General features: G+C 39.1%; 1 protein-coding gene across 1 annotated transcript in view; it reads left to right on the top strand.

Annotated features, from left to right (window-relative positions):
• TCF24 (transcription factor 24) overlaps positions 1-5,360 on the top strand; it is a 6,394-nt gene extending 1,034 nt beyond the window's left edge. Inside the window, exons 2-3 of the mRNA XM_015598603.2 lie at positions 2-228; positions 2,983-5,360. Coding sequence (XP_015454089.1) covers positions 2-228; positions 2,983-3,096 — 341 coding nt within the window. The 3' untranslated portion in view covers positions 3,097-5,360. The remainder of the gene's footprint in view (position 1; positions 229-2,982) is intronic.
• Positions 5,361-10,727: the final 5,367 nt, after the last annotated feature.

The following is a 10,727-nucleotide window of genomic DNA, read 5'->3' as shown; positions in this document are numbered from 1 at the left end:
GGGGCCCGGGAGCGCAGCCGAGTGCAGACTCTACGGCACGCCTTTCTGGAGCTGCAGCGCACGCTGCCATCCGTTCCGCCCGACACCAAGCTGTCCAAGCTGGACGTGCTGCTGCTGGCCACCACCTACATCGCGCACCTCACCCGCAGCCTGCAGGATGACGCCGAGGCTCCGGCGGATCCCGGACTGGGCGCCCTGCGCGGCGACGGCTACCTGCACCCTGTCAAGGTAGGCGGCAAGGCGCACTGCGGAGCTGGGGGCGGGCAGCAGGGCACCTTGACTTGCCCGGCCTGCCAGCCCCTAGGCAGATGCCACCGATCTCTCACCTTCCCTCAGGGGGAGGCTGGGTCAGACCGGCAGAGCGACCTTGACCCAAGGAGTCCCCACTGCAAAAGGCTAAACTTAACAGGCGAAGGTAGTGGATTTAAACCAGGGTTATTTGCGTAGGGGCGTCTCACGCAGCTTAGAGGATGCAACCTACAAGATGTCCTTCCCAGGCGAGCGGTTTCTGGAGGGGTGCCTGGTAAGGTGCTTGGTAATTTTTAGTATCAGAGTTACATTTATGAGTCTTCGAGTTTTTAAGTGTTTTTAATTTACATAGTTACATTGTGGTTTTTATCAGATGTTTGAAAAGTTTCATGAATTAAATATTCATGAAATATGGGGTAATGGAATTACCCGTCCCTAGGAAACCAATGTTGAAAATTTATTGTAAAACTGGTGAGAACAATACTGTTCTGAATCCTCACAGAGTGAATTTTCAGTCCGTTGTAATAAAGGTTAACTGTTATGGACCAGACAGCTACCAAGAGTGTTAGAAAAACTACAATGTGTTTATGTAATTTTTATAATAGTTTGGCATATATGTTGAGCTGATTAAATACTATATTCAAATTCTGTAATGTACAAAATTAGGCAAGAGAATCTGTTTTCTATACATATAGGTAGAATGATCAGGGTTTCCATTTAATATGGTATATAGGATTATAATTTTATTACCTATATTGCAGTATTTAGATTCTGCATTGCCTTTTTCTCCTAGACTTGATTGTTTTGAAATCCTACATTGATCTGGCTTTCTGCTCAAAATGCATTATCTTCTCTATATTTTCTAAAGCTAAATTTTCAAATTTTTGGTTCCACCATTCTGAAGCATTTTGCCACACACACACACACACAAATACAAAATTAGGATGTAGCCTTAAGTATATCAGTGTTCAATAAATTATTGATAATCATTATCGAAATGTGGTAAATTACACCCTTTAATATTAAATGAATTTAAAATTTTGTGGTGAGGTTTAACAAAATTTACTTTGCAAAATATAATCAAAATGATGACTCAAACTATTTCATATATTAAAGATAAAAATGTGAAGTATTTATTTATATTATGATAGACTCTGTTCCATTCATGTATTATATAACAGTCTCAGCTGAAAAGTCATTATTAATGGGTTTTGTATCGAAGTGTGCCTTAGAATGCTATTCTAATATACCATTAATATTAGATTTTTTTAAACTTGACATTTCCCACATACTCTAAGAAATTTTTTTTTTTAACATTAAGTACACTTGAATACAAAAAGCATCTGTTAAATGCTTCTTTGTGGGAGATATAATTCAGATGAGAAATCAAGTTGTTTTTCATCTTAGTTTTTGGCCATGTTTTTTTGAATGAGTAATGTTAGAACCATAATTTTCAGGTAACAATAAGCTTAACAAGAGTTTTTTTGCATTTGATTCATATACCAAATATTTTTGTAGTCTTATAACCCTTTTAAGAAAAATTAAATCTGATTTGTCCTCTGGATTATTTTGACTTTAAAAGAAAATGCTAAAGATAATGAAACAAGGCCAAAGATTACCTCTTAATGAAATTGGTGATTGTTGAACAAGTTACTAGTCTGTTTTAAAACCATTTACTAACTGCCTACTACATGCAAAGCCCTGTTAGCAGAGTGACTACAAATAAGAATATGACTCAATCCCTGTCCTAAATAGAGTTGGAGACAAAAATACATAAGGGAGACTATTATATGTGCCATAAGAGAGCTATAACCATGTGCTATGCAGGTTCTGAGGGAAGAGATTTTATATACATAACTGAAACCACCTGTAACACATTATTTTACAGACACTACCAAAATGCTTAAATATTAAATTATCTTTTATTATTAGTGTGATCATCCGTACATTTGGGGTAACTAAAGGTAATGTAATCCTTAATATTCCAAGGACCTTAGAACTATAAATGGATTATATGACAACCCCCTCCAAAAAAAAGACAAGTCCATTCTAAAAGGGCTACTTATGTAATATATTTTTTCATCATCATGCCTATTGGGCAATAAATTATATAGTTTGAGACGTTGTTCATTTTAAAGATGAATTTAGAAAAGTCACAATCAGAATACAAATGTGTTGATTACTGAAAGTTTAGAGCTATGTGATGTCAATACATTCAGACATTTAACCTGAATGTTCTATTTATATAACACCAAACATTCTAATATTTGCAACTTCCAGATGTTGCTTTTAGCTAAAATGTTTAGATAATTGAATTAATCACTTTTCATTGTAGTTTTCTGACACATATAGACATATAATACTTACCACATATAACTTAAAAATATCTTTAAAGCCAGGAATCTTGCTTTAGGTTTTTGTTTTAGGTTTTAGTTTGAACTGAAACATTGTGAGTAGATATGTTTTCCTACACTACTATATTCATTTTCCATTATTTCTTGTCCACGTGCACACATATTATTTTATACAGTTATAATCAAAGTCTGGGTATATTCTTTCATTGTTAGCACTAATAAACATTTTTTCATGCTGTCCCTTAGACTTCATAATTACAATTGTTACGACCTACATCATATTGCATTTGCACTGAAGTATTTGGAATTTTATTATTAGTATTACAGATTATATCTGTCATAGATACTAACTTTTGGATTCTTGTTTATTCTTTTTCAGAAATGGCCCATGCGATCAAGATTATACATTGGTGCTACTGGTCAGTTTCTGAAGCATTCCATCTCTGGAGAAAAAGCAAATCATGGCAGTGCTCCAGCAGACTCACAGCCTTAGCCTCTTCCCTGATGGGGGCTGGAAGAAAGCAGTGTCTATTGTTTTTAAGTAGTATGAAATAATTCTATATTTATTACATCAGACATAACACTCATCATTTCTGAAAGTTTACATATGAATCCATAGTTAGATGTTCAGACTCATCTGTCTAATCTAAGTAAATGTGGAATGAAATAATCCGTCTTGTATGACACACAGTTTATCTATTTAGTGTAAGAGATAGTCACTACTATATAGTGCAGAAGACACACAAAAGCAAAAACCTACATATATTTACAGAATGCACAATTTCTGTAGCATATTCATTACAAACTGAGAAGCTAATCTCTATTGATAATCTTTCTAGTTTAAGAAAATAAAATTTGTGTTTGTAATACACCAGTATCACATTGTTATGAAAACCAGTCTATGCTTAAAGTTGGTCTAAGAATCTATTTCAGTTGGAAGGTGTGAGATCATTTATTCAGTTTTAGCTGAATATGTCTGAAAAGACTCGAGGTAATACGATGATGCAGTAACTTCTATAACTAGTTTTTTTTCTTAGAAAACTCATTTGGAATATCAGAAATGGTTTGCTTCATAGGACCAGGCTTGGTCACCTTCCTAGAGGATTACTAAATATCTCATTATGTTTCCAAATTGTGGAAGGCATTGGGAATCCCTGCAACCCAGTGTGAACAAGAGATGAGTGTCACTGGTCATCAGATTCCGTCACCTTCCTCTCTGGTCACTCCATTTCCACCCCACTCTCTTTCAGGTCCTGGACTAGGTGAGCAGATACAGCTGCAGCCACCCTAGAGAGAGTGGCATATTGGGGCCCCAACTGAGCCCCTCCGTGACGCTCACAATCACAGCTCTGGCCAGGCTCCTTCTCCACTCTTCAGCTGCTGTTCACAATCTACCTACTTAGCTGTTATGAAATGAGAGACATCCTGTCTAATCTGGGAATTCTGGCACTGGTCTGCACCTTGAGAGGGTCTAAGGACACAGAGTGACCATCCTGAGATACATCAGGCCAGAGCAGAGCACTTTGAGCCTGCCCGATTTGAACCTATGACCAGGGAAGGCCCTCTGCTGTGGTCCTCTCCCACTGCACTGCAGGTCAGGTGCCCAAGGAGCAGCCGTTCTGCCTGACTGCACCAGTGGTTTCAGTTTTCAACAGGAGCTTGGGGGTCATGGCCGGGAAGTAGAGATGTTGGCCAGGGAACACTTGGAATCTCAAAACGACAGGGTGCGATAGAGACACCTGAAAAAGAAATCATCTGTCTCTTTTGTCATGTCTTTGCTGACTTAGATTCCCTTTTTTCTCCCTTTCTTGTTTTTCCCCTCAGTCTTTACCATTCCACTTTCCAACTATAAAGTTCATTTATTTCTCAAAAACCTAGTTTTAAAGTTGTCGAATCTGATCCAAGATTAGCAAATAGAAAGGTGCATTAATAGATTTGGTTGAATTAATACAGCAGTTGAACCACCACTTTATTTTCTCCTCACCAGCTTTTGACGATGAAATGAAATAAAAGACCATCCGAGGACAACAACTATCATTCATTTGATTCAGCTGAACACGATCATGTTTTGGCTCATATTGACAGTTTTTAACTTTTATTGTGATGTGAATATCTCTTTGTAATGTGACAGAAGCATGTCTTTAAAAAGTATATCATAAAAGCTTTGTACATATTAATATGTAGCAAAAATGTATATTTCAACATCTGTGAATATATTACTCATATAACATTGAAAGGGATAAAAAGTAAAATGAGATATGGATTCACCCATTCACTATTTTAAGTTATTGGCATCAGAAATGCTAAGAATAACCTTTTATCTTAAGGAATAAAGTCAAAACTTCTTTAAAGTTACTTGAAAATGAAGTGTAAATACTAAATTTGATAGCAAATCAAAATGGCTTTCTTGATAATAATCTATTTGGCTATAGTTTTTAAAAGCATTTAATTGGGAAAAAATTATGATTTCTAGTGAATTATCAGACTTCTCTAAATCATCTTGTTATATAGTTAAGCTTTGCTTTTCACAGTATTACTTTTTATTTTTTCTTGTCCAGTTACAAATGTTTTAATGCCAAAGAAGCATATTTCTGTCATAGCATTTTAGTAAATTGCTAAATATGCTAACAGTTTTTGAATTGGAAAATCTCAGAGGAGAAATTGCATATTTTCACCCAAAGTTTCAAGGGAGCATGCTGTTTTGATTCATGGTGCATGGGGTATTAAAATAAAATAAAGTGCTAATTTGAAAATTAATTGAGTCCATTAAATTTGCATCTGCCTCTGTGGATATTTAAAAAATGCTGAAGGTACATTTGAAAATCTTTCTAGTGGTTTTCTCCTTGGCGTTAGCTCCTTCACCATGCTGTCCTCAATGGAGTAATATAATACGTTAAGACTGTGGAGGAGTATATTTGGATCATAACGTTAGCCCATAAACTGCAAGAGAAATCCTCAGTTAAATTTCTCAGTTCATTCAGCTCTCTCAGGGATGTGACATGTATTTAAATTCCTCTATAAAGATAATTTGGGGGGAATAAGGAAATGCCTTTGTAGAGGTTTGAGTCCCAACACGTTAAAAATGTTTTTTTTTTTCTGATTATAAAAATACAGTGTCATTTAACATACACCAACTATACATCAATAAAGCTATATTAAAAATATATATGTACCCCTTTTAAAAAATAAAATAATAAAAGGAATGAAGTGGAAAATAAAAGACCGCCAGTGGAAGTCAGCGTGGGATAGAATAAAGGTAGGGATATGTGTTCATGTTATTGGGTAATACAAAGAGTGGCTCTGCATTTTTATAAGGCTTTTTTAACCAAACTACTTCAATCTGCAGAATTGCAGATATCCCTAACAGTGGTCGTCTGATCTATTCATGGAGACTTTATTTAAACTTAGAAGAAGCTGTGTGATAAGAAAATAAATGCTCACTGACCTTACTGAAATACACAGTAATTACTTTAGTTGAAATTGCTTTTTAGGTTAAATTATTCAGTAATTTCTCTTTCTCTCAAAGGGCCTCATTTTATATTCATAAAAGCAACTAACCAGTTATCGATTAAAGAGAAAGTATTCAGGCTCTAGTAAGGTTTTTTGTTTGTTTTGTTTTGTTTTGTTTTGAGTGGGGATAGGTAATCCTGTATGTAATCTTTTTCTTTAGGTCTCAGTGTATCAGAGTGCCATTCTGAGGAAATAAGCCAATAAAGCAGGAGTCCTCAACCTCTGGGCTGTGGACCAGTACCTGTTAGGAACCGGACCGCACAGCAGGAGGTGAGTGGTGCGAGGGAAGCTTCATCTGTATTTGCAGCCGCTCCCCAGCGCTAGCATCACTGCCTCAGCTTCCCCTCAGATCATCAGGTATTAGATTCTCATAGGAGCAACGGTCCCTGGGGCCACAAAGGTTGGAAACCACTGCCCTAAGGAAATTTACTGAGATGACTGTTCCCCAATGCATCCCCTATAAGGAAGTGGGATTTATACATCTTTCTGGAATGTATTTCTTATTCCGTCCCTCTTGCCTCCTCATTCCCCATGTCTTCAATCTTGACCAAAGGTGGATCTTGAGTGACATGCTCTCATCTCCCACCATTCATTTTCACAGAAAGCTCAGTTTCCTTTCAACATGGGAAGGGAGGACACGAATGTAATCCAAGTGTGTATTCCTAGAGGGGCCATAGGCCTGGGTGGGGCTTGTATGGGTTGGGGGAAAAGGGGAGACCAGCAACTATCATGTAGGGTGATAGGAAGTTGCTGTCTTGGGTTAAGCCATTCTCACCAGCATCACCACTCTAGACATCGTCCAGCTTCTGGTCTTGCCTAGTGGGAGAGAGAAATAGAACCGCCCGGGCCCAGTCCTTCTTGAGCCCTGGTGTGACTACTCTCTGGACCTCTCAGGCCAGGCGTGCCCAGCATTAGCAGCTTTTTTTCTCGCTCTGCTCTTTTCCTTTTCAAGGCAGTCTCTCTGTGTCCCAGAACATGACACTGAGAGCCTGACTGGAGGCAGTGGAACTGGCCTTCTCTTTCTGACAGGAAGATCTGGAAATAGCTTCCTGCTTCCCTCCTTCTTCCTTTGATTCTCCTGTTTCTGCCATCGCACACCGCTTTTTTCACTTGGTTATAGCCCACCTTTCAAGATGAGTCCAGTACAAGGCTGTACAGCCAGCAAGAGGCACAGGTGTGCTGCACAGAGTAGAAAATCTTACACAGGCCTTTTTTTCTTAAATACAACTTAATTTTTTTTTAATTGACTCAAATGATATACCCATCTATGCAAAGAATTAAGATGCCTCATAATAGCATACATTTAAAGATTTTTAAATGAGTGATTTCAGAACTTATTTGATAATAAGAATGTTTAAAATCAATTCTTATTTAGACCTCACATTGTTTTAAATGGCCCCCAATTTCTAATGACCATAAAAATAGAGACAAGTGATTTCAGTCCCTCTCCCCAGAGCTCCCCACGGACATCTTGGTCCTGAGAGTATGAGTTTCTTCAGTAACATTCATATGCACAGGAAATGACTATTGACATAATCTTTAAGCCTAATAGTTAAGATTATTCTTGGGTTTATAATTTAAAAGCTTCTGACAGCTAAATGCTACAGTATAATTTATAATGAAAGAGTTTGAGTGATTGAGGTATACTTCACTGAGTGAGTTTCTCTTACGAGTTAAAACTAAGACTTACGTAAACACAGGAAGGGAAGCCCTTATGGGTTCTGTAGTTAGGCAAGAACACTAACTGTCCCTCATTCCCAAGTGTGCTGTGGTACCACCTGGGCCATACTCCAGGTTTACAGGAAGCAAATCTATAGGATTTAAGGGGCATTTATTTTTTTTCAGTATAACAGTCACATATAAGACCACAAGCTGCCAGTATGTAACAAAACAAAAGTACATATTAATTGCTCTGAGATATACAATGTTATAATATTTGCCTAGTGCTCCTTTGAAAAATCTGGATCTTAGTTTTTGGAGATTTTTAAAGTTACGATAACAACAAAAACAAAATTAAAAGTGTGTACCATGGAGAAAACAGCAATAGTACACTACTAGTTGTACATCATCAGGGAAACTATAGATACCACATCCTCCAGCAATGACTTAAAAAAAAAAAAAAGATTTTGTCATCAGATTGACAGAATGTATCAGCGGTGGAAGAGTCAAAGTTCATAGCTTTTCATATAAAATACATGATTGATAAAATCTGCAACAGCCTATATACATAGTTAGGAATGAGAACTTAGATTAAGTTATCCTTTCGAAATAAGATATTTAACATGTAAATTTGGATCAAAGCAATCTGTGATTTATAATTTCTTGTCCCTGCCAGCCAAGAACAATACAGTTTTGTATAGGGCCAACAAGCAGCTTGTCTTATAATGATGCCAAATAATTCATGTGTTGATTTCTAAGGGAATCATGTTGGCCGCTGCAGAGATGTCTTTATTGCAGCATCTCCAACCTTTTTGGCACCAGGGACGGATGCTCCTATGAGAATCTAATGCCGATGATCTGAGGTGGTGATGCCAGCTCTAGGGAGCAGCTGCAAATACAAATGAAGCTTCACTCACTCACCCGCCTCTCACCTCCCGCTGTGAGGCCCGGTTCCTAACAAGCCACAGGCATAGTCGTCCACAGCCCAGGTGTCGGGTGTCGGGGACCCCTGTCTTAGGGTGCGAAATAGTTTACTAAGGAGAGGAGTGGATCCCTATAGTTCTATTAAACTGATCTGGTAGCCTGCAGCGTCCCCTACTCACTGAATTAAGAGCCTCTGGTTAAGGGCAGATTCCTTCTGGAATGAAGCCATTGCACACCTTTGAAATCACAAAACTGGCTCAGAATCTCCAGCAAGATAGTGGGCCTAATAATCAAACTTTAGTAAGAGAGAATCCTAATTTCCAAGAGCAGCCCTCTATGTATAAGGGCTAAGATCAGAGGTCTATAAAGTTTTACTCGAAGTGGTAACAGCGAGAGGAGAGTCAGGCCAAGGGACAGGCAGGGAGAACAGCCACAGTGCAGACACTGCTGTCGTCTGCCTCAGGCAAAGCAGGGGAGCATGGGGCAGCAAGGAAGAGGGGACAGGGCTGACCTCAGCACTCTCCTCGAGCCAAAGCTGGGAGGATGCAGACCCTCGGAGAAGCCCCGGGTTATGCTCAGAGCGAAAGGGGCAGGAGGGAGAGGCAAGGGCTGAGGGCAGAGGCTGAGGGCAGGGGACATGTTGCAGCCAAGTGCAGAGGCTGCTGAGAGTACCCAGGCCACGATGCCAGGGATCGGGGAGACGACAAGATAGGGGGCACCTCAAAACAGAAGGTCGTAAGCACGACTCAGGGCTTCAGCAGTGACACCAGCACGACACAGAAGTAACAGACACACTCTGTCAGTCAGGTCTAGACCCAGAGGACAGGAAGCCTGGGAGCTTGTGTCCCTCCCTCTACCTCCTCAGATACAAAACTCCCCGAAGCTAACCAGGAATCGAAGAGGAAGGGCAGGTGGGAAGCCCACTGAGAGGGGAAACAGCCCTGATAAGAGTTTCAGCTTCTACCTGACTCTGCATATTTAACTGTTTGCCTGTTTGGCAGATATTTTTCCTCTTCAAAGACAGGGATTCCAGAATAAGATGAGAGTGGATACAGGACATGAAGAAAGCTACTGTATTTTCCTGACATTCAAGTCACAGTGTGGACATTTTAACCTACTAATACCATCGAAACTGAATATCTGCATTGAGAATTTACAACTTAATTGTTAAGTATTCCATTTTTTGATCTTACAGTTTTGAACACACCATGTAAATAAGTGATTGTGATGATAACTGAGGACACTCGCGGACCCTGGTAAATGAATTAGGAAAATTCATAGAGTGTGAGAAGCTTGCCCAGCGTCGCCCACCTCCCTCATGGCAGAGCCAGGACTGAGACCCAAGCAGCCTGGCTCTGAGGGTCTGTTTCTTATCTGCTCTGCTAGGCTGCCTGTGCTGTCAGCTGCTTGGGTGCTTGGGGCACTCCAGTTTGCCACCCCTAGTCTGGTGGAAAACACCCTTCTTTGCTGCAGGTCTCTCACTGTGATAAGCATTTGGCTTAGTGTTAGTGTCAAGAAATTTCCCTTGCCTTTCACCCTCTTCCCCTCAGCTCACAAAGCCGATGTGAAATAAGAGCTGAGAAAATGCATGTAGGCAGCTCAGTGCAAGTCAGGCATGTCTCCTCTGGCTGCTCAGTTCCATTAGATGGAGAGTTAAGGATGGCAAGGTGAAGCGTGACACACGAAAAATCCAAGAAGCCACAAAGGAAAACATGGGTGATTTTGACTACATAAAAATAAACTCATAAAACAAACAAACAAACAAACAAAACCACAAACAAGGTGAAAAGACAAAAAGCAAAACAGCGAAAAAATTCATGACATATATGAGAGTCACAGTAATTGCCTTTAAATAAAATCATCCCTTGGAATTAAAAAGAAAATGACAAGCAATTCAGAAAATTCTACGAATAGTATAAATAAGCAATTTATATTAAAAAATCAAATAGCCAATATCTTTATGACAAGATATCCAAACTCACTCATGATTAAGACACAGAAATTTAAACAGCAATGCAATAACATACTTCA

This window comes from Pteropus alecto, unplaced genomic scaffold (genome assembly GCF_000325575.1).
Source record: "Pteropus alecto unplaced genomic scaffold, ASM32557v1 scaffold87, whole genome shotgun sequence".
Classification (NCBI taxonomy): domain Eukaryota; kingdom Metazoa; phylum Chordata; class Mammalia; order Chiroptera; family Pteropodidae; genus Pteropus; species Pteropus alecto.
The sequence above is the reverse complement of the archived record's forward strand: the minus strand, read 5'-3'. Positions and strand labels throughout refer to the sequence as shown.